The sequence below is a fragment of the Phalaenopsis equestris genome, unplaced genomic scaffold (assembly GCF_001263595.1).
Source record: "Phalaenopsis equestris unplaced genomic scaffold, ASM126359v1 Scaffold000661, whole genome shotgun sequence".
NCBI classification, from domain to species: Eukaryota; Viridiplantae; Streptophyta; class Magnoliopsida; order Asparagales; family Orchidaceae; genus Phalaenopsis; species Phalaenopsis equestris.
The window spans coordinates 87,547-114,053 of NW_018165101.1; the positions used below are offsets into that span (position 1 = coordinate 87,547).

At 33.3% G+C, this 26,507-nt stretch overlaps 1 protein-coding gene and 1 long non-coding RNA gene across 3 annotated transcripts in view; both read left to right on the forward strand.

Moving 5' to 3' along the window:
- The first annotated feature begins 5,832 nt into the window (after positions 1 to 5,832).
- LOC110030123 (galactinol synthase 2-like) lies at positions 5,833 to 7,426 on the forward strand. The gene is made up of 3 exons (XM_020732701.1): positions 5,833 to 6,272; positions 6,361 to 6,684; positions 6,762 to 7,426. The coding sequence occupies exons 1-3, from the start codon at positions 5,940 to 5,942 to the stop codon at positions 7,140 to 7,142; spliced, it is 1,038 nt and encodes a 345-aa protein (XP_020588360.1). The 5' UTR covers positions 5,833 to 5,939; the 3' UTR covers positions 7,143 to 7,426.
- A 17,937-nt stretch (positions 7,427 to 25,363) lies between these two features.
- LOC110030126 overlaps positions 25,364 to 26,507 on the forward strand; it is a 32,993-nt gene continuing 31,849 nt past the window's right edge. For both annotated transcript variants that reach the window (XR_002294622.1, XR_002294621.1), the window contains exon 1: positions 25,364 to 25,786. This is a non-coding gene — a long non-coding RNA (uncharacterized LOC110030126). The remainder of the gene's footprint in view (positions 25,787 to 26,507) is intronic.

Genomic DNA, 26,507 nt, shown 5'->3' on the forward strand with positions numbered 1-26,507 from the left:
TAAAAATATTTAAAATCAATATTATATGTATCATGATACACATTCAGCATACCTTTTTAGGATGCTAAACCCCTTTTGGTCCTTGAATGAATCACACAGATGGAATATAGTGTTGTCAGAGAGAAAATGAGAGAGAGAATGTAAGAGGGAGCAAATGAGTAAATGAGCTAGATTTCAAAGATTAGAGGTTTTTGAGATGCAAAGGTTGGTCGCACTAGAAGTGTAAATGAGCCGAACACGAGCTAGCCCTGGCTCAATTTGTGTACGGCTCGTAAAAAATATCACTGCTCGTGTTCGGCTCGTTTGCTTAGCGAGTCGAACACGAGTTGTTCACGAACAAAGAGTCGTTTTGATAATCCTAATCACGCAGTCATACGATGTTAATGGTTGAGGCAAGAATTAAATCTTATTGTTTATACTAAAACATCATTTAAATATAATTTAATGATTTTTATTCTATTTTTTAATTTTTAATTTTAATTGATTATAAATCTTTGTAGCCTTGTAGTCAATTATATATATATATTGAGCCAAAATGAGCCAAATATGAATGAGCAAATCTTTGTCCGTCTTCATCATTTATATATATACATTTATATATATATGAGTAGTATTTCGAACCAAAACGAGTCGAACACGAATGAACAAATCTTTGTTCGTGTTCGACTCGTTCGCATATCAAACACAAAAAAAGGTATTCGTGTTTGGCTCGTTAACTTAACGAACGAATCGAATATGAGCTTCTTAACGAGCTTAACACGAGTTGTTCGCAAACAATGAGTTATTTTAACAGCCCTAAGCCACACAATGAGAAGAACTAAATCATAAAGAGTTGTAAGCAACATCGACTGCACCATGGAGTTTGTCACTCTACAGATCAGTGAGCTCAAGGAACATATGATAGAAATGTTTAGTGGAAACCTCGCTCAAGTAACGGCCATACCACCATAGCAACAGACCCTTGGCATTGAAGAGGTGAACTCATAGCAACACCAAGAGAACTCTTTTCATCGACACCAAACGAAGAAGACGAAAAATGCTAGAATACAACAAGGGTTGGCCCCGTCAAACTATGATGTGCAGAAACGCCATGACCGTGCTGGCTGGAGAATGTTCCCAACTATGGATTCCTATCGTGGAAGACCAGATCCCTTCGTTCATGACGTCTCTTTTGAATCTAATATATGTTTTCTAAGAATAAATGACGTACTTAAGTGTCGACTTTTTAATGAATTTGATTAAGCCTATCCTCAGATGATTCGATAACTTGCCATTAGAAGTAATAAACTCTTTTGTGGAGTGCACAAGGATGTTCATCTCGTAGTTCATTGCTACACAAAAACCTCATAAATGCTCACAAACCTTCCTACAGCTTCTCCAGGAACATGAGAGACATTTTGCGCTTTTATCGCCCATTTTTAGAAGGAATGTCAAGAGTATATAATTTAGAACCTCTTTTTGCTAATGTCACCCTAGCTCAGAGGCTAAGAGAAGGTTCTTTCCAATACATGCTTAGACTTCAACACCTGAAAATGTTGGTAAGCTATTAAAACTCACTAATAACCATACATTAGCTGAAGAGTATATCCTCTAGCGAGCAAGACATTCGTACCCCCTAATGTGGAACTTCCAAATAAAAGAATGGAGGAAGAATCACCACACACAACTAATGACTAGACCTTGATTCGAGTACCACCATTAAATATTCCAAGGGAGAACTCACATGCAGAAGCAAGGAGTCCGCTCTTTCCACGGATGAGTTTGTAATCAGGAAAGACGAACAAAATGCCATTTCGAGAAAAGATCTCAGCCCTTGACTCATGAGATACCCCAACGTATTCTGCTACAATTCTTGGTGGAAGAGATAGTGAAAACCATCTAAAATAAGGAGTACTTTCGTAAGCCCACCCTGATGAAGGCAAGAGGATATGTTCAGGATCTGAAAAGGTACTACACTTATCATAGAGAACATAGGCAAGTCATTGAAGAGTGTTGCTACCTTTTGAGGTTAATTGAAGAACTAATTATAATCTGAAAGTTTAAGGAATTTGTGTCACCTAGAGCAGTCACCCAGAGATAGAGGAGAGCTCCGATATAAGGAGATCGTAATGAACCTGCTTGAGCCCAAGCAATCCATGTTGCAAGGCTTATCCCGACTATCCTTGGAGCTGACAAAGTCGAAGCCTCTTGATGAACTAGCATGAAGAGACTTTACTTGGGAGAGCTATATATGACTACCTCTTCCTAATGGTGGATCGTGCACCATCTATCTATCATCTACAATGAGGCATTTTATATTATATGTAGTTAAGGCACAAGAATTAGAACTTAAAGTTCTCCCTAAAAATTTGAAATATGTATTTTTAGAAGAAAATTCTGCTTTTCTCATCATCATTTCATCTAAATTAACTGAATTGCAATTGATAGAGTTAATGAGAATATTGAGGAATTTTAAGTTTAACCCCTAATATTATATTTAGTTTAGGCACGTGAATTAGAACTTAAAGTTCACCCTAAACATTTGAAATATGTATTTTTAGAAGATTGTTTAGTTTTCCCCATCATCATTTAATCAAAATTAATAGAATTGTAATAGACAGAGTTAATGATAATATTGAGGAATTTTAAGAATTTTTTTATGTGGACCACAGTAGATATAAATGGTATAAACCCATCACTATGCATGTATAAAATTTTGATAGAAGAAAATCATCAACCAAAAGCTTATCCTTAGATCAGGCTAAAATATGTTATGAAAGAGGTGTTGAAAAGGTGATATTAAAGAGGTTAGATGCATAAATAATTCACCCCATTTTAGATAGTGCATGAGTTAGCCCGATACATTATGCCCCTAAGAAAAGAGGTGTGATAGTAGTGTAAATTGACTAGAAAAAAATTTACATTCACTATAAAGAGTGATGGAGAATATGCATACACATTAGAAAATAAATAAAAAAACCACTAGAAATTATCACTTTCTCTTGCAATTTCTTGACTATATATTGGATTTATTGATAAGGAACCCCTATTTCCTAGATAGTATTGTAGAAATCATCAAATTCTTATAGCTCCATAAGTTCAAGATAAAACATCTTTACCAGTCATTATGAAACTTTTGTCTTCAGAAAATGCCTTTTAGATTTTGTAATGCTAGTGTTACTGTCAATGACGTATGATGGTGATCTTTTCAAACTTGATAGAAAAAAGGATAAAAGTATTTATGGGTGACTTCTCTAAATTTGGCATGTCCTTTGATGCATTTCTTGAACACCTATCAAAGGTTTTGCAATGGTGTGAAGAGACTAATTTGGTGTTGAATCAACAAAAATATCATTTATGGTTTGTAAAAAGATTGTACAACATAAGTTATTGGAGAAAAGTTTAGAATTGGTGCTGTCTAAAATTCAAGTTATAGAGAAATTATGTCCATCTACACCTTTTAGAAGGATTAACGGTTTTCATGGGCATGCAATATTCTATCTTAGTTATATTCAGGGCTTCTTTAAGATATCCAAAATTTTATGTCATTTATTAGAGAAGAATGTGCCTTTTGTGTTTGGTGAAGAATGATCAGTGGTCTTTGCATGTTTAAAAAAAAGTTTGGCCGCTACACCAGTTATTATTACACCAAATTAGGGGATTCCATTTGAGCTAATGTGTGAAGCTAGTGATTATACTGTAGGGTTAGTGTTTGAATAGTGTTAAGATATGATTTCTTATGTGATATACTATGTGAGTATGACTATGAATGAAGCACAACTGAATTATACCAGCACAGAGGATGAGTTAGTTGATATAGTTTTTACATTTGACAAGTTTAGGTCTAGCGTAATAGACAATAAAGTTAAAGTCCAGACTAACCACTATGTAATTAAATACCTTGTAACTAAGAAGGATGTCAGACTTTCACTATTTCATTGGATACTTTTGTTATCAAAAATTGATATCAAGATAGTTGATAGGAAAGCCATCAAAAATTAGGTAGCAAAACTATTTTTCTTGTTTGTAATAGAAATTTTTTTTTAAACTTCTTGAAGATAATAATGAGAACTTTAAAAATGTACTGGAGTATAAAATAAAGCATATAAGTAAAAGTGATCACCAAATTCTTCTCTATTTTGTTGCATTTGCATTTGTGGTGTCATAAATAAGTTTGGGAGGAGGGATTGCATGTGCATGTGTTAATATTGCACTTTAAATAAAAAAATATATAGCTTTAAAATTTAAATAAATAAAGGTGGTTGTAGTAGTTAAGAATAGGTGAAAACTAATAATAAACAAAACATATAAGTAAAAGTGACATGAGTTTCCTAAAAGATTTGGAAAAAAATTAGTAATTCAATTAACAACTGATCTCCAACAATAGTAATTAAACCAAATATAGCAATCCCCAACAAAAAGAAAGAAAAAAAAAGAAATCAAAAAGGAAAAAAAAAAGAGGAAGCTTAAAATTGTTAGAAAATATTAAAAAATTAAATGTAGAAATTTTCAATATAGCAATCCCCAACAAAAAGAAAGAAAAAAAAGAAATAAAAAAGGGCAAAAAAAGAGGAAAAATAAATTGTTAGAAAATATTAAAAAATAAAAAGTAGAAATTTTGAAGAACCTTTGGAGAGAAGCTTGACTCGAAGCTCAGATTAAAAATTGATACTAATTTCTCTTCTAAAAATCAAATGATCAATAACTTTTATAGGCAAGCTAGAAACTTTGTATTTAAAGATATTGTAGCGAGATTAAAGATGGTTTAACTGAATAGATAACTGAATTTGATCGAATATTAATTTTATGTTATTCAAGCTTCACATAAATAATTTAGGATGATTATATAGATACATGATTACTATTTGTGGTATTGGAATATTAGGGGTACTATAAAAGTTCAATTTGAAAGAAAATACTTATTACTATATCTAATAATAAAATTTATTTTATGAATGAAAATATTTATTTCATTTTTTAAGTGCTAAAATACTCATAATTTTTTTTTATATGATGAGAAAATTTTAGGCCGTATAATATAAAAAAAATATTAAAATTTTGGTCCTAAATAAATAAATTCATAAAAATTGAGTGGTACCATACTTAGACCTTATCCATAACCTCAAAGAAGTTTTCAACCTCCACGTGGCACCGTGGGAGCCGCAAGTACTCCAACCATGGATATCCATCCATTTGTCCATCGGAGGAAAGGGATTCAGAAAATTTACATGCATACCACACAATTCTCATGTATTTACATAGTTAACCTCAAAAAAGTTGATATTTACATTTTTCTTACCATAAAGAATGTATTTCACTTTTTGAAGGCTTACATGGACGTATTTTTTATGCGACTTTAATGTTTTGAGTGGTATATATGTAAATATAAATATTTTGATATTACATATATATAATATCATAATATTTAGGTGGCATATATGTAAATGCTCGATTTTGTTACTGGTCAACTAACAACCTCTGAACTAATTTTAAATTGTAGACATTATAACAAACATATTCCTCATAACTCAAAGATGATCCTGGTCGTTTATGTTGATCAGCAGTTACGACAATTACATTCCAATGATCCGATACAAGTTAAGAAAAGTAATGCGCGAGTTGCCAGAACAAAAATAAATTCCATAATCACAACCCTTCCCCTGCAGTGACGGTCGATCTTTTAAACAATTACACGTGTACGGTGGATGTCATTCCATTGTCGGTAAAAACAAAGATTAGCGTTGGGTAATGTGGTAGTTTCGTCGAAACCATAATAAATTACAATAAAACCCTTCTCTTATGGCTATATAAGCAGACCAACCTATTCTTATAATCACTAGCAAATATCTCGATATTGCATCGTAAAGATCTTCTCCATTTTTAGATCTTTTCGTCACTCACGCTCTCTTCCCTCCTTTTCTTTCTCCTAGGGTTTCGTCGTTTGTTCGAGAAGGCGAAAAATGGCTCCGGAAAAAACCAGACGTGCTGTTGCGGCCATTGCAGGATTCAACAAGCCAAATGTAGTCCAGCGAGGGGCTTTCGTTACTTTTCTTGCTGGTGATGGAGACTATGTTAATGGCGTGGTGGGGCTTGCGAAGGGTTTGAGAAAGGTAAGATCGGCTTACCCGCTGATAGTTGCGGTGCTGACCGATGTACCCGCGAGCCATCGCCGAGAGCTGGAGTTGCAGGGCTGCATTATTCGCGAGATCGATCCTGTGCACCCGCCGCCGAACCAGACCAGGTTTGCCATGGCTTACTACGTCATTAACTACTCCAAGCTACGTATCTGGGATGTAAGCCGATTCAACATTCCTTTCCGAATTTCGATTACGAATGATTTTTGTTTTTTGATTTTGATATGGATTTGGATTTTGCTCACAGTTTGTGGAGTACAAGAAAATGGTTTATCTCGATGCGGATATCCAAGTGTTCGACAATATTGACAATCTCTTCGAATTGCCCGACGGCTACTTCTATGCGGTGATGGATTGCTTCTGCGAGAAGACCTGGAGCCACTCGAAGCAGTACGAAATAGGGTATTGCCAGCAATGCCCTGATCGTCGGCCATGGCCTGTCGCGGAGCTCGGCCCTCCTCCATCCCTCTATTTTAACGCCGGTATGTTCGTTTTTGAGCCAAGTGTCTCCACTGGTAAATCCCTTCTTTCCACGCTTGAAATCACTACCCCAACCTTATTCGCAGAGCAGGTAAAATCGTTAATCGATATCAAAATCCCTAAACGTCTAATTCTAAATCTATCCGCTAACATCGATTCCCAATTTAGGATTTCCTCAACATGTACTTCAGGAACATCTACAAGCCTATCCCGCTGGAGTATAATCTGGTAATGGCTATGCTGTGGAGACACCCTGAGAAGGTTGATCTGCAGAAGGTGAAGGTGGTTCACTACTGTGCGGCTGGATCGAAGCCATGGAGTTTCACGGGGAAGGAGGAGAATATGAATCGGGAGGACATACGGATGCTCGTGAAGAGGTGGTGGGATATCTACAACGATAAAAGCCTCAATTTAAACCCGCGGAAGCTGCAGGCTGGAACAAGGGAGGTTGGGTCCCCGGCGGCGTCCGGCGGCGTGAAAAGGCCGTTAATGGCTTCGCTGTCGAAAGCCGGGATGGGGCAATTCGTTAGGGCTCCCTCTGGTGCGTGAGGAGCTCGCGCAGTGAGAGCGACTGACCATGTGGCGGTTGGTGTTTTTGGGGATCGCCCTCGGTCTAGAAGAGTCGAGCTTCTTGTTTTTTGTTTTTTATTTTTTTTATCTTTTTTGTTTTTTGTGGGTTAATATTTTAAAACCGTACGAGGTTCGAAAAACAGTGAGCCGTATAGTTTGAATGCTGCGAAGATTATGCTAAAAGTTTATGTTGGTATAGTTGTTCATGTTTGTGCTTTAATAATTTATAATTGTAGCAGTCAAGTTTGTGTCTTTTTGTTAAATATATGGAATAAATTGTATATTATGCTTATGCTGTACTGTATCAGTACAACGGCACGTTTTTATTTTTATTTTTTGGTACATGCCACTCAAGATATTTAACACCTAAGTTTCAATTATAATATATATATATTATTTTAATTTTTTATAAAAAAAGGGGTATTGTACCCTCTAATAATAAAAATAGTAATATTTTTTATGTGATATAAAAATTTTGGAGAAAAAAGGATTCATGTAGCCGACCCCATAGAGTGGGATTATGGCTTTGTTGTTGTTGTTGTTGTTGTTGTTGTAGTAGTAGTAGTAGTAGTATTATGAAATACAAAACTATAAAATTTACAGATAAAGGATTGAAAATTATAATATTATGGATAATGATCGTAGCACCCCTATATTTACATTATATAAATTATTTTTCACCTCTATTTTTGTGCGTGCGGGGAGTATTTCTCTACCTGCTTCCCTTCATTATTATGTTGAAAATTGAATGGCCTTCCAATTTCCTTAAGATACAGACGTGATTGAAGCAAGCTGGGATGGCAACGACGTGAACGAGGAGAACAAGACGACCAAAAGTGCTTTGGTGAGAAGCATGATGATGGAACTTGTAATCCCATGGAGGTTGATGCTCTGGAGCAGAGAGTGCTCCATCTTGGTGGACAACTTGTCGTCAGCTTTGATGGTAGACCGAGAGAGGACGTTGTTAAGCCTCAGAAAATGGATGGGAAATGAGACCACTTCGACGGCATGCCCATGGATGTGCAAATCGAGAAGCAAATTAAAGGGATCCCTTATTTGTGTTCTCCACTTAAAGCTCAAGACAGAGATGAGCATGGATCAGAAGATGGAAATTTCCATGGAGGATGAACAATCAGGTAAATTCCGAACTTCAAGTTTTCAACAAGGTGCTTGGTGGAGGAACGAGAGGTGGTCGTTTATCTACTTGTGTGTAGTAACGTCTCGGTGCAGGCTGTGATTTTTCCATAGGGGTAAACAACTTTAAGTCTATGACTCCATGCAATGCTAGAGACACGCCTATATACATTTTATATTATTTTTACTATATACATTTTATATTATTTTTAATGATATTGTACTTTAAAGGAAGGTATTTTGCATGTTTTTAGTTTCATGTACAACAAATTAAGTTTTGGAGAAAAAGCTGCGAAAAAGGAGCAGAACGGGGTCAATTGGAGCAAATGAGCAAAAAGTGAACTGGCGCCTAGGCGCCAGCTTTTGACGCCTACACATTAGAATCTGCACGTGAAAACAGAGAGCCCGGTGCTATGGCGTCAGGATCCGGGGTCTAGGTGCAAGACAATTAACCAGGGCTTCTAGAAGGTTGGCGCCTAAGCGCTAGAATTGGTTTTTCTTAAAATTCAACGTATTTAGACGAATTTTGAAGGGGCATATGAATTGACTCTTGGGAATTTCAAGGGTTATATTAAATGAGACTTGGTGTCTCTTTAAGAAGAGGCGAGTGAGTGTGAGGGGTAGTGTGTGTGTGTGTGTAAGTGGGGGGGTATCTTTTGGAGTTTTGGTGACTTTTGGGACTTTGAATAGAAGTGTAAGGGATTACTATTTGCTGTGCAAGGACGGCATGAACCTTATGTAAAGATAAATCTTGGACTCTTTTTGTATTTCCTTTGAATTATTGTAATATAGTTGTATGATTTCAATGTCATTTGCAATGAAGAATTTGTGTGCTTTCTTCATGTTTAGTGATTAGTTTTCCTTACTCTTCCTCTTATGATGAAGTAGTCGCATGTGTAGGAAAATTTGTTCTATGGTAGAATAATTTTAATTTTTATGTGATGAGTAATATCTCTGTTGCTTCATTGCATAACGTATTGGTTATAGGTTATGTTAAAATTTGTTGTAAGTTGAGACTGAGACTTGGATGAGCGGTGACTTGACAACTTGAGTGGACTCACATTTTCTGATTGGCTATGGTGAATTAGTTTAGGTGGTAATGCAATTTTAAAGGAAATATATTTCATGATTTGTTTATATTAGGAGCTTCTAGATGACAATTGATATAAGTGAATGCGTATGTTACCATGAGTTGTAAGGCTTTTTAACCACCTTTGAATCTTTGCTAGTTGTATAAAACTAATAGAATACTAAGCGTACCTATACACTTGGAAGATGGTAGGTAGACATATGTTCCTTGTTAGCACAAAATTATTACATAAATCTATCAATTTTTATACTACTTTTGCCACTATATTCATTGCATGAAGTAAGAGATTTTGATTATATAGAACTTTTCAAAATTTAACCAGCCCCAATATATTAGGATTTTATTTAATTTAGTTAACTTTAATTTTATAGTATAGTAGTGAATTTAGAAAAATCAAACTTTTTAAAAATTTCAAACTAAGACCTGATAGTAGTAAACTAGAACTTAGCCTAAGGGATTTCTTACCTCGCTTATTTTTGGGATTGATACTCTAGGTTCAAAAAAAGTCCTATATTACTTGAATGATACGTGCACATGTGTTTATATCTGGTTAGTAGTGATAAATCGTGGAAAATTAAGTTATTAAAGTTATAAAATATATTTTTAAAATTATAATTATTTAAACCATAAATCATTAGGTATGCTGTTAGAGTAAGTAGCGGTCAAGTCAATTGGCGTCATTGTTGGGGAGGCTACAGTAAGAACTTTAGGAGAATTTTAGTTGAACCTGAAAGACTTAGATTTAGAAATTGTAATGTTATTATTTAGTGTGTTTAATTATTGTGTTTTAAAGAAAATCAAAAATAAAAGAAATAATTTTGACTGCTTAAAGTACTGTATATTTATTCTATTAGTTAAGTCTTTAAATTTGTATGCATAGTTCTAGAGTTGCAGACCTTGAACCCTACGAATCAGAACTAGAGAGAACTGTTAGGAGGATTATGAATCAGAAAAGACTACATGAATTTATTGTAGAAATGGCTATGGTGAAGTAGTTTAGGCGGCAATGCAACTTTTAAAGGAAATATACTTCATGATCTATTTCTATTAGGAGCTTCTAGGTGACAATTGATGTAAGTGAATGAGTGTCTTACCATGAGTTGTAAGGCTTTTTAACCACTTTCACATCTCTGCTAGTTGTGTAAAACTAATAGAATACTAAACGTGCCTATACACTCGGAAGAGATATGTTCCTTGTTGGCACAAAAATTATTACATAACTCTATTAATTCTTATACTACTTATGCCACTATGTTAATTGCATGAGGGAAGGGATTTTGATTATATAGAACTTTCTAAAATTTAACCAGCCCCACTAGATTAGGATTTTATTTAATTTAGTTAGCTTTAATTTTAGAGTATAGTAGTGAATTTAGAAAAATCAAACTTTTCGAAAATTTCAAACTAAGACCTAATATTAGTAGACTAGAACTTAGGCTAAGGGATTTCTTAACTCGCTTATTTATGAGATCGATATTCTGGGTTTAAAGAAAATTCTTTATTACTTGAACGATACGTGCAGTTGAGCAACTCCTGGTGAGTACTAATGAATCATGGAAAATAAAGTTATTAAAGTTATAAAATATATTTTTAAAATTATAGTATTTAAACCATAAATCACTAGGTATACCGTTAGAATAAGTAATAGTCAAGTCAGCTAGTAACACTTTAAGCACTCCGAATACTTGCAGAAACGCAAGTCAAAATCCCTTAGCAGCAACGTTGACAAACTGATCCATCAATTGTTTGAAAATGGACAAGGAAGCAATCACAATATGTAAAGCCAGAAAATAATGACCGACTTGGGGGAATGCAAAGTGGGACCAATTGTTTTGCACCAAGATCGAATGCCTCTTTGAACAAAGGGTGGAGCAATGTGGAATCCGTTTGAAAAAGACCTGAACATACCTGAATTGAAGCTTGCTTTGATCGAGACCACATCAGCTGTGACTGCACCATAGTGTTTCTTAATGAGGAATGCATTGATACTAATCAAATGAAACATGAAAAAAACCATTATTAATAAACTCTTTCGAAAGAAAATTCCCTTCTTGATTCTAAAAATGAACAATATCGAAAATGGTCTCACTAAGGTGAATTCCATCTTGTTCCTATTGGTGTCAACTGCTTTATCTATATTTTTGAATCTATTATGGCTTGGGATGTCATTCTAAAATGTGGTCCTTAGATCTTCTCAATCTCAATTGTTGGAATCAACTAGTGGGCTCCTAACTTTTTATCGACTTCCACGCAAGGATTTATATCCCCAAAATGGGTTCGACTTCCCATCTTCCCCTTCTTCTGTTGACTTTCGAAGAAGAATTGCATTCATCTGTAATTTTTGTATTGAAATTTTGTTATTTCCTAATATATATTGTAATGTATGGAGCTTCTGTTGCATGTTTATTGAAATCTTAGTTTATGATACTGCAGTTCACATTATATTGCAATTTACATTTTCTTCCAGCTTCCATTATCATTTTCTTAGGTTTAATCAATGCTTGGGATTTGTTTAACGAAAAATTTTCTAAATTAAACAATATATAAAAAAAATGTGCAAAAAAATATAATATGTAAATACGTAAGAATATCATGAATATAACTAAAATAAGAAGTCCTCACATAGTGATGGAAATAGATTGATTAAAAATGACTCTTATCTGAAACTGCGTTTAGGTTTTTACACTAAATGCAGACCGCGGGTTAACCCCAGCCGGCCCGTGGGCCGCATTTCAGGATAAGCAGCTTATCCTGAAACGCACAAGCTGCCCCAAACATACCCTAAATAAGAAGTCCTCACATAGTGATGGAAATGGATTGATTAAAAATGACATGAATTGCAAAACAACTCATAAATAAGCTAGCTCCTGCTACATACTGATGGGACTTACAAGATAAAGTATGAAATGATTCCAAAACATGGCATCAATTTATTATAATTGTTACTCTTTTAAAATCCAAAGAGTTTCAATAAGCATGAATCCAAAATAACTTTATTATTAACATCTAAAGAGAAACAACCCCTATAATTAACTCTATTATAATTCTAACTTTATTGGCAGTCATTTGACATCCAAATCCACGTGCGGGCAGTAATGATGAACTAAATGAGTCCCAACCATTATGAGGCATGACTTCAAAAATTATGAGGCATTGATAAATGATCATTAAAAAAAAGAGTTAAGAACATGAGGGTAGGATTATAATATAATTACATATATAACACATGAACTTTCATATTTAAATGTATAACATAAATTATTTGACATACTATCAATAAAGATTCAATTCATGCACAAATTGTTAATATGAAGCCCACTGATACACCACCAACAAATTTTTATCATATGACACGAATCTCAAAGCATGACATGAATCTCGAGGCAATATTTTAAGCAAAAAATGTTCAAATCTTGATAAAAAGCCATACAAAGCTCAGATTTCAGAAAAATTATGGTCAAACTGACCGGCTTGATGAGAAGAGCCTAATGATATAAAAGTTAGTCCAATCTGAGTTAATCAAACTCAGATTAAGTTATTAAACCCCTTTTAGGAGTTCGTCGGACACATTTGGAAAGTCAAAAAAATGTCGAATATGACAATTTTATAGTCGAGTCGAGCGCCTCGATAAGACGAACCCAATAAGCTCAAGATTGAGGCATTGATAAATGATCATTAAAAAAAAGAGTTAAAAGCATGAGGGTAGGACTATGATATAATTACATATATAACACATGAACTCTCATATTTAAATGTATAACATGAATTATTTGACATATTATCAATAAAGATTCAATTCATGCACGAATTGTTAATATGAAGCCCACTGATACACCACCAACAAATTTTTATCATATGACACGAATCTCAAAGCATGACATGAATCTCGAGGCAATATTTTAAGCAAAAAATGTTCAAATCTTGATAAAAAGTCATACAAAGCTCAGATTTCAGAAAAATTATGGTCAAACTGACCGGCTTGATGAGAAGAGCCTAATGATATAAAAGTTAGTCTAATCTGAGTTAAATCAAACTCAGATTAAGTTATTAAACCCCTTTTAGGAGTTCGTCGGACACATTTGGAAAGTCAAAAAAATGTCGAATATGACAATTTTATAGTCGAGTCGAGCGTCTCGATAAGACGAACCCAACGAGCTCAAGATTGCTCAATTCCGACATCGTTAAGACACTCAAATGTCCATCAAACACAGTTTGATCGAAGGAAGCACTGTGGACCATCCGATCAAAATGATTTATATTTATGCATCAATGACACCCTATACCCCTCTCATGAGAGGGGTTCGGAAGACTTGGGAGAGAACTTGAGGCTTTGAGCAGGAGTTGAAGTCCAGCACTACCGCCGACCGTCGTCGAACACCGCCGATCACCATTAACCACCGTCGTTCGTTGTCGACCACTGTTGATCGTCGTCGACCATCACCGACTGTCACTCGTCGACCACCGACGATCGTCATCAACCACCGCCGACCAGACGTCGTTTGCCAACATCGTAACTTGGAAAATCTAGTAATCTTCTCCCGCTGTGGGACAAGGGCTCACCACTACAATTCATGTGCCTACTACAACTAGCGTGATCATCAGCTCATGCAGCTCCCGACTCCGGTCCCAACGGTCTATAGACGTCACCACTGCTCACCACTAATCACTACAGTCCATTTGCCAACAACGACCTACATGGTCATCAGCTCATGCAGTTCCCGACTTCGGCGCCAGCGGCCTACGGACGTCATTAATACTCGCCCCAACGACCTAAGTGGTCATCAACTCATACAATTCCTGAATCCGGCCTCAGCGGCGTACAAATGTCATCAATATTCGCCCACTACAGTCTACGTGATTCACAGTTCTCGTAACTGCTAACTATGACTTCTCTGACTAATCAACGTTTCTGGAGCAACCATCTACAACACTCACAATGGACCACTATCTCCCCAACAATCAACAATGACCTTTGCAACTTGTTGTCTCTAAGAACTGCAGCCAGATTATATTTTTGTAACATTGTAATTCTATCTTCCATAATTTAAAAGAATATTGGACATGTGTACTCATCATTCATATTGAATTATTTCAGCTGGGCTAAACCTCGTAGTTTTTCTCCTTTTCAAGGATTTTTCACATAAAATTGTCGAGGTGTCTCCTCCTGCTTACTTCTCTTCTTTTATCTGTGTGCATTAAATTCTCGCGCAACGCTAAGATGATAATCCATTACTCTACCACCACGAATATTCTAGCACGCATTGCCCACATAAATGTAATATAACATTTTAGGTGCTAGATATGTAAATGCATATAATATATTGAATCCAAGTCTAAGAAAATAAAACATAAATGTAAATTTTCATTAAAGAGAGATTAAAAAAAAAATTCATAAAAGTTTTCAACATACATATTGTCATAAACAAAAAGGCACATGTGCCATGCACAAGTTTGTTGCAAAAAATATTCATGTTTTGGGTAAATATGAAAATATATGTGTGACATGTAAATACATAAGAATTGTGTAATGTGTATCTAAATGTCTCTAATAAAGAGAAATTTGTATATATAGCATACAATTCTTTCATATTTATATATCTAACACTCAAACTTTCATATTTATCTTTATAACAGTTTCTATTCATGAAAAGAGATGATAATGGTACATTTGATGTGATATTAACTATTGGAATGATATGAATGTAAATAATAAAATTTAAGAATTAGATATGTAAATACATCAGAAATGTCTGATATGTTATGTAATTGCTTTTTTAAAAAAAAGAGAGGGTTACTGAGATAGATTTGTATATATAGCATACAATTCTTTTATATTTATATATCTAACACTCAAACTTTCATATTTATCTTTATAACAGTTTGGCGTGATAAATCTATTCATGAAAAGAGGTGATAATGGTATATTTGATGTGATATTAACTATTGAAATGATATGAATGTAAATAATAAAATTTAAGAATAAGATATGTAAATACATAAGAAATGTCTGATATGTATGTAATTGCTTTATTAAAAAAAGAGAGGGTTACTGACATAGCACTCGAAACACGTTTATTTTCATATTCAACACCTGAAAGTTCCTACTTACTTTTTCACACCTGAAACATCTTCCCTGCTTGAAAATAGCACCTCTGTTTGTCTCTTGACCTATTTTCTTCACCTCCCCAATTTCAAAGTATCAGCATAAAGCAGCCTTAGGATCATGTTACTGCTTGTTGCTAGAGAAGAAAATCTGAAAACTTCTACCCGTGCTTTTGTTGATGAATTGCCCCCATCGTTTGTCGCGTCAGTTCAGTCGAGCCAGCATTGCCTCCACTTGCTAAGGTCCTAGAGAACGACCAACATATCTAAAAGGTTTCACCCTGCACCTCATCGGGTTTGGAGAAGTGATTGACCACATCTTCTTCAATACCAGTCAATACCTTAGGAGCCAGATTTGTCCACAGAATCGACTCACCACCTCCAACGCCGGCCGACAATTATCCGACGTGAGGATCCTCATCTATGAAAAGAAAAGCCAATAGTAAGCATCAAGTTTTTCAAAAAGAAAAAAAGGGGAATAATTTACCTAGAATCTGATTCATTTCAGACCAGCTCGCTCCACCCACATCACGGGATGGGAAATGATTTGTCGACACCTTCTCACTAGATAGAGGGTCATCTCCGTCAATTCGTTGAGTATCAACTAGAAGGGTAATATTCATAACCTTCTGCTTGGTTTGCACCTCAAAGGAAGTTTTTTTTTTTTTGTTGAGACATTTTATTCTCCGTCAGCCTTGGGTAAAGTTTACCCCAGAATATCGCAAATTGAATGAGATGAATCTTCCACCATCACTACTTTGATCAGTTTCGGCCACTTGGCTAATTTCTTCCTCGATGGCTCACCCTCGGGTCGGTGTGATCTGACCACGAGAGCAGCTAGTATCCTAGCTTTATCAACCAGCTTTATCATAGAGTTAGATATTTTCTCCATAACAAAATTGTGAATAATGAACAAAAGCCTGGAAGAGAAACAAACTCGAGAAGATGTGGTTGCCTCTCTAACACCTATACATAATGGTTTTGGGCAGGAAAATCTAGGGAGTTTATTTATGATAATAAATAAAGATTATTCTAATATATGTTTTATTTTAAAACTTTCCATGTCTTTGTCGCCACTTTCACTATCAAGGAGTGAGAAACTTGCGGAACTTAATATATACATGAAAAAATACCTTGCATGATCTCGAAGTATTTTGGCAAACCAAATCAAAAGCAAAATGTTTGGCTAGAGAATTTATGGCCAACCAAGTGGCCTAAGGATGAACAACTGAGTACTATCTTGCCTCATCAATAATAGACAAACATATATGACAGAAGATATGAAGGGATTCTTTAACCAATTAGCAGAAGCTCTACCTCCCAGTCGGTCAGCCATCCCTAGCTGGCTATCAGCAAAAGTCTGATCGACCATGTATGGTTGGCCAACTTTTCAGGTAATCAACTGGTTATCTTAGATTTACTGTACAAACTCGAGAAGATGTGGTTGCCTCTCTAGCACCTATATATAATGGTTTTGGGCAGGAAAATCTAGGGAGTTTATTTATGATAATAAATAAAGATTATTCTAATATTTGTTTTATTTTAAAACTTTCCATGTCTTCAACGCCACTATCACTACCAAGAAGTGAGAAACTTGCGGAACTTAATATAAACATGAAAAAATACCTTGCAGGAACTCGAAGTATTTTGGCAAACCAAATCAAAAGCAAAATATTTGGTTAGAGAATTTATGGCCAACCAAGTGGCCTAAGGATGAACAACTAAGTATTATCTTGCCTCATCAATAATAGATAAACATGTATGACAGAAAATATGAAGGGATTCTTCAACCAATTAGCAGAAGCTCTACCTCCCAGTCGGTCAGCCATCCCTAGCTGGCTATCAGAAAAAGTTTGATCGACCATGTATGGTTGGCCATCTTTGCAGGTAATCAGCTGGTTATCTTAGATCTACTGCCAATAATTAAGCGGTCGACCATCCAAACCCAACCACACGCAACGTCCACACCTGAATCGCTACCAAAAGCATTGGTCGCCCGAATTCTAGACAAAATGATCGACCGACGACATCTCTTTTGACCTAAGTAGAAATCTGTCGAGTGGAGAATTCAAAAACATCAAAGGATGCTAAAAGCGGTCGTCAAATATGAAATGACTGAAATATCCTGCAAGCTCTTCATTAAAACAGAGGTTGAAGTATAATTTCTATTTTAATGACACTCTATCATCTATAAATAGGGAGTCCAACACTTGTAAAAAAGAGATTTTTAGTTCTCAAAGATAGATCCATACTTCAAAGGGAGCTCCTCCCTCGTTCCCATCTCTGTAATCATTCTCTTTGATATATAAAATGGGTCATTGAGCTCGGGAATGCCCCAGTTCACCCCGATGGGACAAATCTGTGTACAATCTCTCTATCTCTCCTTCTTGATCCACCACTCTTATCCTTGGGTGCAACTTACATGACAAATTTGGATTTTAAAAAAATGATTTTGCTAACTTTGGGGGTTATAAAAATAAACAATGTGTTATTTTTATATGCGACAATTACATTTTGTATAAATATAGACCTGAAAGAGCTATGGATTCTTGTTCCTAATGCCCATCCTCTAGGTGCGACAATGTTTCTTTAGGGGTAGGGCTATCAAAAAAGTTCTTCTCGTTCGCCAACAACTCGTGTTCAGCTCATTAAATAGTCTGCGTTTGATTCGTTCATTAAGCAAACGAGCTGAACATGAACACTTTTTTTAACTCGATTTATAAACAAGCCGAACACAAGTAATATTTGTTCGTTCATGTTCTTTTCGATTAGCCTCGAAATAATTCAATAATTAAGCAATTATTTTTATTTATACACTCTATCATCTATAAATAGGGAGTCCAACACTTATAAAAAAGAGATTTTTAGTTCTCAAAGATAGACCCATACTCCAGAGAGAGCTCCTCTCTCATTCCCATCTTTGTAATTCTTCTCTTTGATATATAAAATGGGTCATAGAGCTCGGGAATACACCAGTTCACCCGGATGGTACAAATCTGTGTACAATCTCTCTATCTCTCCTTCTTGATCCACCACTCTTATCCTTGGGTGCAACTTACATGACAAATTTGGATTTTAAAAAAATGATTTTGCTAACTTTGGGGGTTATAAAAATAAACAATGTGTTATTTTTATATGCGACAATTACATTTTGTATAAATATAGACCTGAAAGAGCTATGGATTCTTGTTCCTAATGCCCATCCTCTAGGTACGACAATGTTTCTTTAGGGGTAGGGCTATCAAAAAAAAGTTCTTCTCGTTCGCAAACAACTCGTATTCAGCTCATTAAATAGTCTGCGTTCGATTCGTTCACTAAGCAAACGAGCTGAACATGAACACTTTTTTTTAACTCGATTTATAAACAAGTCGAACACAAGTAATATTTGTTCGTTCATGCTCTTTTTTATTAGCCTCGAAATAATTCAATAATTAAGTAATTATTTTTATTTTCATCTTTTTATATTAACTTTTATCTGTATTAAAAATGCTAATTTTTATTATTTTAAAATTATATTTAGGTGGTATAATTATAAAAACATATAAACACTGGTGTTAAATATGTAAATAAAATTTGGGTAGTATGTACGTAACTGGGCATAAAAAAGGCTAATTTGGGTGTTTATAAAGTAAATATTGTGGGCTGATGCAGGAGCAAGGAACGAGGACAACGTCACCACATATCGGTTGTGAGAAAAGTTCTATAGAAAGTGAAGTAATGAATTTTTTTTGGGAAAGAAATTAAGCTTTATATATGCGTGCCATCCAAAATCTGTTCAATAAAATAAAATTTTTAATTTAATAGTAATAATTTAATTTATTATTATTATTTTTGGTTTTGTTTGAATTATATTCGAGCTGAACACAAGTCTAATTCGAACAAATAATTTTAAATTGAGTCAAATACAAGTACTCTTTAATAAGATATTTCGAACATGAGCCGAGCATGAATAAAACAAAAATTGAATGAGCCAAACATACACAAATCTCAGGCTCGCTCAAGCTTGACTGGTTTACACCCATTGGGTGATTTTTGACTTTTTAGTGCAGAGATGTTACTTATAGCTCATGTGGTTGGAATGGTTTCAAAGGAAGATGAGGAGAGTTGTGGTCGGAATGGTTTCAAGTGCTACCTACAACCACTTTCATCTTGATGCGGTTGTAGCTGTATTGTGGAGCAAGGAGAAGTAAGACTACTTTCCACACATTCAGAAATGACATCGTGTGAATTGTTCCAAGAGAGAGATTATTTTCGAGCAAAAAGAAGTTTTAGATGATGAATAAATAATTATGAAGTTTTGGATGTTGAAGAAATAAATGCACATGTTTTGAGCTTCATACTAGTAAATTTTTGAAAAAAAACTTAACCACAGAAACAAAAAAAAAGAAAAAAAAAAAAACAAAAGGGATGACAAGCGGCACAACTTCTTACAAAAACAACAAAAAGGATGAAACAACAACTTAAAGCAGGTGATTGAGCGCTTGGAAGTAACAACCAAGCAGACCTTTAATCGAAGAAGTGTGTCAAATTAACTCTTTAAGGAAGCCAAGAGAACACCAAATGAAAGAATGAAGATCCTCCAACAACAAAAACTTCAAACTGTAACTTCAATATAAGTCTCTAACCATTCAAAATAATAAAATGTCTGATAGAAAGAGCTTACAACAAATTTGAAGCAACATCTACAACAAACAATAAAGAAGAAAGAAGAGAGAATAACATTCTTCTAGTTTCTAATTCTATGACTACACATAAAAAAATAAATTTTCCACTATCAGAAGCAAAACAACAAAGACATATATCGAAAAAGACTATACAAATAAAGAGGATCCATTAAGCCAATGATACAAAACATAAAGAAGATTACTTTTAGAATTAACTTAAAAAATAAGATATCTTCTAATCGTTAAAGTAATTTTAATAAAATCTTTTCAAAAAGTAGAGATTTTAGACATATATTTAAAGCACAAAGTGTCATAATAGTCCATACTCCAATTAGCTAATAGAGAATTAGAATGGAAATATTTCCAAATATCTTTCAATTTATATTTTTCTAAAGAGGGAATATCAAGACCCCAGAAAATTTTAGGAGAGAAGTAGTATGCCAAGAAATTGTAGATTTATTTTTCTCATTGCAATTATGAAAGAGAAAATTATTAATCAAAGAAGTAATTTTTTTCCTAATACATTTAGCTAAATATACGAAGCAAAACCAATAATAATAATTACTTCTTATAGTGTAACTTATTAATTGGAACCACCCGGTCATACAAAACACTTTTTTGCTTACAACTAACTAATCATATAAGAAACTTATCAAATATAATTTGACAATCTATTTAGTACAATTTATAGTAATACTCTGACATTTCCAAAGGAAGATGAATGATTTTATACCATTAATACTACGAAGAGAATCCTAATCAACTTTCTTAAAAATAGATAGTACACTTAAAGGTATTAATGTCCAAATTAAAAGCAAAACTAAAAATGTTCATAACATTAGCAAGTTGATGTATAATAAAAAGATCAATATCCTAATCAATAAATATCATCAATATAAATAATATTATTAATTTTATTAAAACCTTGTTGAATGATAAAAAATTTTTTGAGTATCAATCATGAGAGGAAAAACATCCATAATAATAACAAATAAATAAGGAGAAAAAAGATAACAGTGCCTCAAACTATAAGAAAAGGCAAAGTATTCATTCATTTCAAATTTAATTATAATATGGAAACAAACATCATCCATATGAGTCTTAGTTCAACAAATAAAATTAATAGGGAAACATAATCTGACCATTCTATCATGAAGAAATGTATGATTAAGTTTATTAAAAGCTTTAAGTAAATTAATTTTAGAACAAAAGTTTTTATAAAAATTAATATAATTAATTCCAAATAAATACTCATTTGCCAAAATAACATTATCAGCAATATCTCTTCTTTTAGTGAAAGCAGCTTGAAAAAAATTAATAATATTACAAAGAACAAGCTTAATATGATCAACTAAGTGCTTAACAATAGCTTTTTATAGAGTATTGTAAAAGAAATGAGACAAAAATCATTTAAAGTTTGAGCACCATGTCTTTTAGGAATTAAAATGATAGCAATATGTTTAATCTTAAAATTATATATTATGCAAATAGAACTCTGAATGAAGTTCAAATTAATTATGTCACTACTGAGAAAAATTTATTAGCAATTGTTTATGCTTTTGATAAGTTCAGATTATATCTCATTGTAGCTAAATGTATTTTTCATACTACTATTTTGTTATAAGACATTTAATACAGAAGAAGGACGTGCAACTATAAGAAAATGCAAAGTATTTATTCATTTCAATTTTAATTATATCATGAACATAAACATCATCCATATGAGTCTTAGTTCAACAAATAAAATTAATAAGGAAACACAATCTGACCATTCTATCATAAAGAAATGTATGATTAAGTTTATCAAAAGCTTTAAGTAAATTAATTTTAGAACAAAATTTCTTATCAAAATCAATATAATTAATTCCAAATAAATACTCATTTGCCAAAATAACATTATCAACAATATCTCTTCTTTCAGTGAAAGCAGACTGAAAAAAGATTAATATTATTACAAAGAACAATCTTAATATGATCAACTAAGAGCTTACAATAGCTTTTTATAGAGTATTATAAAAAGAAATGAGACAAAAATCATTTAAAGTTTGAGCACCATGTCTTTTAGGAATTAAAATGATAACAACATGTTAAATTTTAATGGGAAGCTTATTAGATTTTTAAAAAATATTTTGTAACATAAATGCTATTATTCCCAATAATATTCTAAGTGTCTTAAAATAGTTTAGATGAAAAACCATGAAGGTTAGGAGATTTACAACTCCCAAAAAAATAAAAAGAAATTTTAATTTCTTCATTAGAAAAATTATTAATTAAAGTGTAGCCGAGAGAGGAGGAAAATGCTCCATCAAAAAGAAAAAAATGCTCACTATGCGAAGCAGAAATTGACTACATAATAAGAAATTCATTAAAACAGAACTGGGAACCTCAATAACATTAATAAGCAATGACTTAAAAAAAGAAATAACTTCACTTGCAATATCTTGATGATGATGAAGATAAATGTCATTGATTAAAATTTATTTAATGAAATTAGATTTATTTCTAACTTTAAGCTTTTGATAAAGAAATTTAACATCAACTTTACCTTTTAATAGCCATTCACACTTAATCCTTTATTTTAACCATTTATAATTACAAGAAATAACATTATGAAACTTATCTTTGATTAAGAGAAACTTGGCTAAGTAAATTTTTATAAAGAAGATTGATATCCAAATTGTTTAAAATAGTTTATTGCTCACTTTTTATGCCTCAAAATGCACTCATAGAGATAGTTAGAGTTATTTCAATTCTAATGCTTAAAAGTATCTTTGATATTTTTAGATTATTACAAAGAGAATATAGAGGATCGCCTTTAACATTAATACACCAAGCATCTTGAACAAGCTTATGAAAACTGAATCAATTACTCCAAAAATTCTTATATAAAACTCTATGCTTTAGAACATAACAAGTCATAAGAGAAACAAAAATATGAGAATGAACCAAGGTAGAATTATCCAAAACTTTAAAAAAGAATAAGAAAACCTATCCACCCAAGAAACATTGCAAAAATCCTTATCAAAAAATCATCCAATGGGATTATCAAGTTGATTGTTATACCAACTAAACTTACGACAAATATTTTGTAACTTAAAAATACTAGATATAAGAATACAATTATTAAAAATAGTTAGCTTATAAGGAGTTGGTGGAAGGCTACCAACCATTTCACTAACTCTAAAATGTAGTTAAAGTCACTCAACAAAAGCTAATGATCATTAATATTATCACCAAAAGATATAAAAAAATTCCAAAGATTTCTTCTAATAGTAGCACTATTATCTGCATATAGAAAAGTCACAAAAAAAATTTAACATTAGAATAAAAAATAATAAAACCATGAATATATTAAAAATTGATATCAATAGTAGAATAGGATAGAACATCAAAGTTCAATTTATCCAAATACACCGATTTATAAAAAAATGTCAAAGTTATGTAGAGTACCTTCTTTATTAAAATGTCTATAGTTTTGAACAAAAAAAAATTATCATTAATAGAAGAAATAAAAAGTGTAGTCTCTAAAAGAGAAATCATATGGACATGATTCTCCATATAATCTCTTTGCAATCAACAACATGAGTTTCATTGCTAACCAATGAACATTTTAAAAAAGAATATTAAGATAAAACATAATAAAAAAAAATAAAGAGACTAGCGGGTAACATTTCTAGCTCTAGATTTCCCTTTTTATGCCCTAGCGATAGAGGAAAAAGGAGTAGAAACTACAGAACAAGTTGCAGTAAATAAATTAGGAATAATATGTTTTTCATAATATGAGTAATATTTATAACCATAATATTTTGATTTAAGACATTTCCATCAACAGCCTCCATATAAACAAAATCAGAAGCATTAAAAAAAAATAAATCAGCATTACACAAATCAACATCTTTATGATTTTGCAAATTATGATCATTCTTATTTTCCAAATTCAACATATTAGCATAAAAAATATTAAGTTAGATTTCAAAGTAATTGATAGTAAGAATCTTAGAAACGATAAGATTTATTTCACAACTCTCTCTAAAGTATGAGAACTACTAGAAGAATTATGAGCATAACATCAACAGTAGAAACCCTAATAGGACTATGTGGTCAACTGTTACTTATTTGAAATCTCTGATTATAATAAATTTTATTATAATTCTTTCCTTTGCAAACCAGAGCAACTTCTTTAGATTGAACAATACTAACTTTATGACAAGATTAAGAGTCATTAACAAAAATATTACAAGCCTTACAAGGGGTTGGTTTCCATTCATGAATGACATGCTGTTTAAATTCATGCTATTTAATGTCTAGAGAACAAAATCAGGAAGAGGGGAGAATGTTTATTTGAATATTAACTCTGTCAAAAGAAAGCCGAGAAAACATAGAAGTTAAAGAATCAACTACCAAAGGAATACCGTTTTGACTAGCAGTATTAGAAATGTCATTTTCATTCAAATAACAAAGAGGTAAATCAGGAAATTTAACCCAAATTGGAACATCTTTAAAATATTCCTTAATAGGAATATAATCACGAGTCCACTTCTTGAAAATAGATGTTTTTCCATTAATGAACCATGGTCCACCCACCAAGGCTATGTCAAAACCTCAACACAAGTAAAATTAAATAATAAAAAAAAACTTTCAAGCAAAGAAAGAAGATCAACAATACCTTTCAACTTCCCTACTTTATTGATAGCTAATTGCGATTATCCTTAGAAATGACACATACCAATCACATATCCAACTGAGCTAGACTACTTTGCTTAGATCCATCAACAATTTCTTGATTGAAAAAAAGAAACCCTATTTGTCACACAAGAATTATAAGACAAACAAAAATTTGAAGAACTAGTAAGATTACAAGAGATGACACTTCCAATTAAGAGACAAAGTAGGTCCTAAAAGTGATTGAGAAGTAGCCGAGAGAGGAGGAAAATGCTCCATCAAAAAGGAAAACATAAAAGGGACAAGAGCCCCGAAATATAATGAAAAACTAACAACGAAGAAGCGAAAAACATAGAGAAGAAAGGATAAGAGATTTCTAGATAAATAAAGAGAAAAATCTTGATAAACCCTAGAGAGAAGAAGAATCGCCAAATCTAGTCTTGTGGGTAATAATACTTGCATATTTTTACATATTATATTTTAAAGATGATTAAGAATTAACTAATTAGTCTTTTAAAAACTGATTCCTGGTAGCAGGTCCATGGAAAATACATCTTGTAGAAGGCCGACGGGGAGATTCTTCTTGGTAGTCGGGCTATATCTGTGTTACTATGACCTATTTGTCTCGTAATCACCCAAACCCTCCTCAAATCCCTGGCAGTTTATCCCGTCTCCTTGATTTGCTTTCTATTTCCATAAACCGATATGATTCTGGAGCAGCCAATGATTCGGCGGAGTCTGGATCGATTCAGCTGTGACTTGTTCGGAGCTATGTGTTTTTCCAGCTAAGGAAATCTTCCAACATTCTTATTTGCTTCTTTTTTTCTTGCGCCCTTAGGATCTGATGATTTGGCGGAAGACTATTTATTTATTCCCTTTTGGCTGTTATTAATTCATTAATTTTTTTGTCGGAGAAGCTGATATTGCCGACGATTGCATCTCTGGAGCATAATCTTTTCCAATCATTCAGGGTATGATTTGCATTTTTGGTTTGCATGTAACTGGAAATCCCTCACTTTAGCTTTGTCCAATTTTCATTGATTACGCACTTGAGAAGGCTGCAGCATTTCTCATGCACTTTTTGAAACCTCTTTGCGCTCACTGAACACATTAGGTTGCTTGAAGAACTAGCATTTAGAAATCTCCCCAAAATTGGAGGCTCAGATGATTAAGTCGAGCTTCAATAATAATGCAAGTGGAACTGGGACCTTGGCTTGGGTATGTTTTTATTTTCGCCCATTCAGAGGCTCAAACATTTCTCCTTCAAGTGGTGAGGTTGTATGTTGAAGAGAACAGATGTTAGATCCTCCCTGTTATCCATGTCTTGCCGAAATTGCCAACGATTGGTTTTACCCTACTGTCTTCTATATTGGACAACAATCATGATAAGTTTTCCTCCAATTCTTGTCAATTCTCATATTTTTTACTATTTTTCAGACATCTCCAGCATTTATTTCGATCCACATACGCTTTCTAGATACTATAGAATGGTGGCATTTGGTATCAAAGCTAATTATTAATCTCAATATCTAACCTTAACCCTAATCCTTCAAAATCTAACCTTGCTACCTCCCCCAAAAACTGTCTCTATAACCTCCACCTAAAACTAAACATTCGACCAAACTTACATCCACAATTCTACCTTAGGTGAAGTGAAGAGCAAGTATCATGCTGCCTAGAAGAAACTCTTAG

What these genes read in the sequence shown, in the direction of transcription:
- LOC110030123 (XM_020732701.1), top strand. Translation starts at nt 5,940, where the DNA reads ATGGCTCCGGAAAAAACCAGACGTGCTGTTGCGGCCATTGCAGGATTC. An exon ending in CCAAGCTACGTATCTGGGAT is followed by an intron (nt 6,273 to 6,360) that starts GTAAGCCGATTC and finishes TTTTGCTCACAG; the next exon opens with TTTGTGGAGTACAAGAAAAT. An exon ending in CAACCTTATTCGCAGAGCAG is followed by an intron (nt 6,685 to 6,761) that starts GTAAAATCGTTA and finishes TTCCCAATTTAG; the next exon opens with GATTTCCTCAACATGTACTT.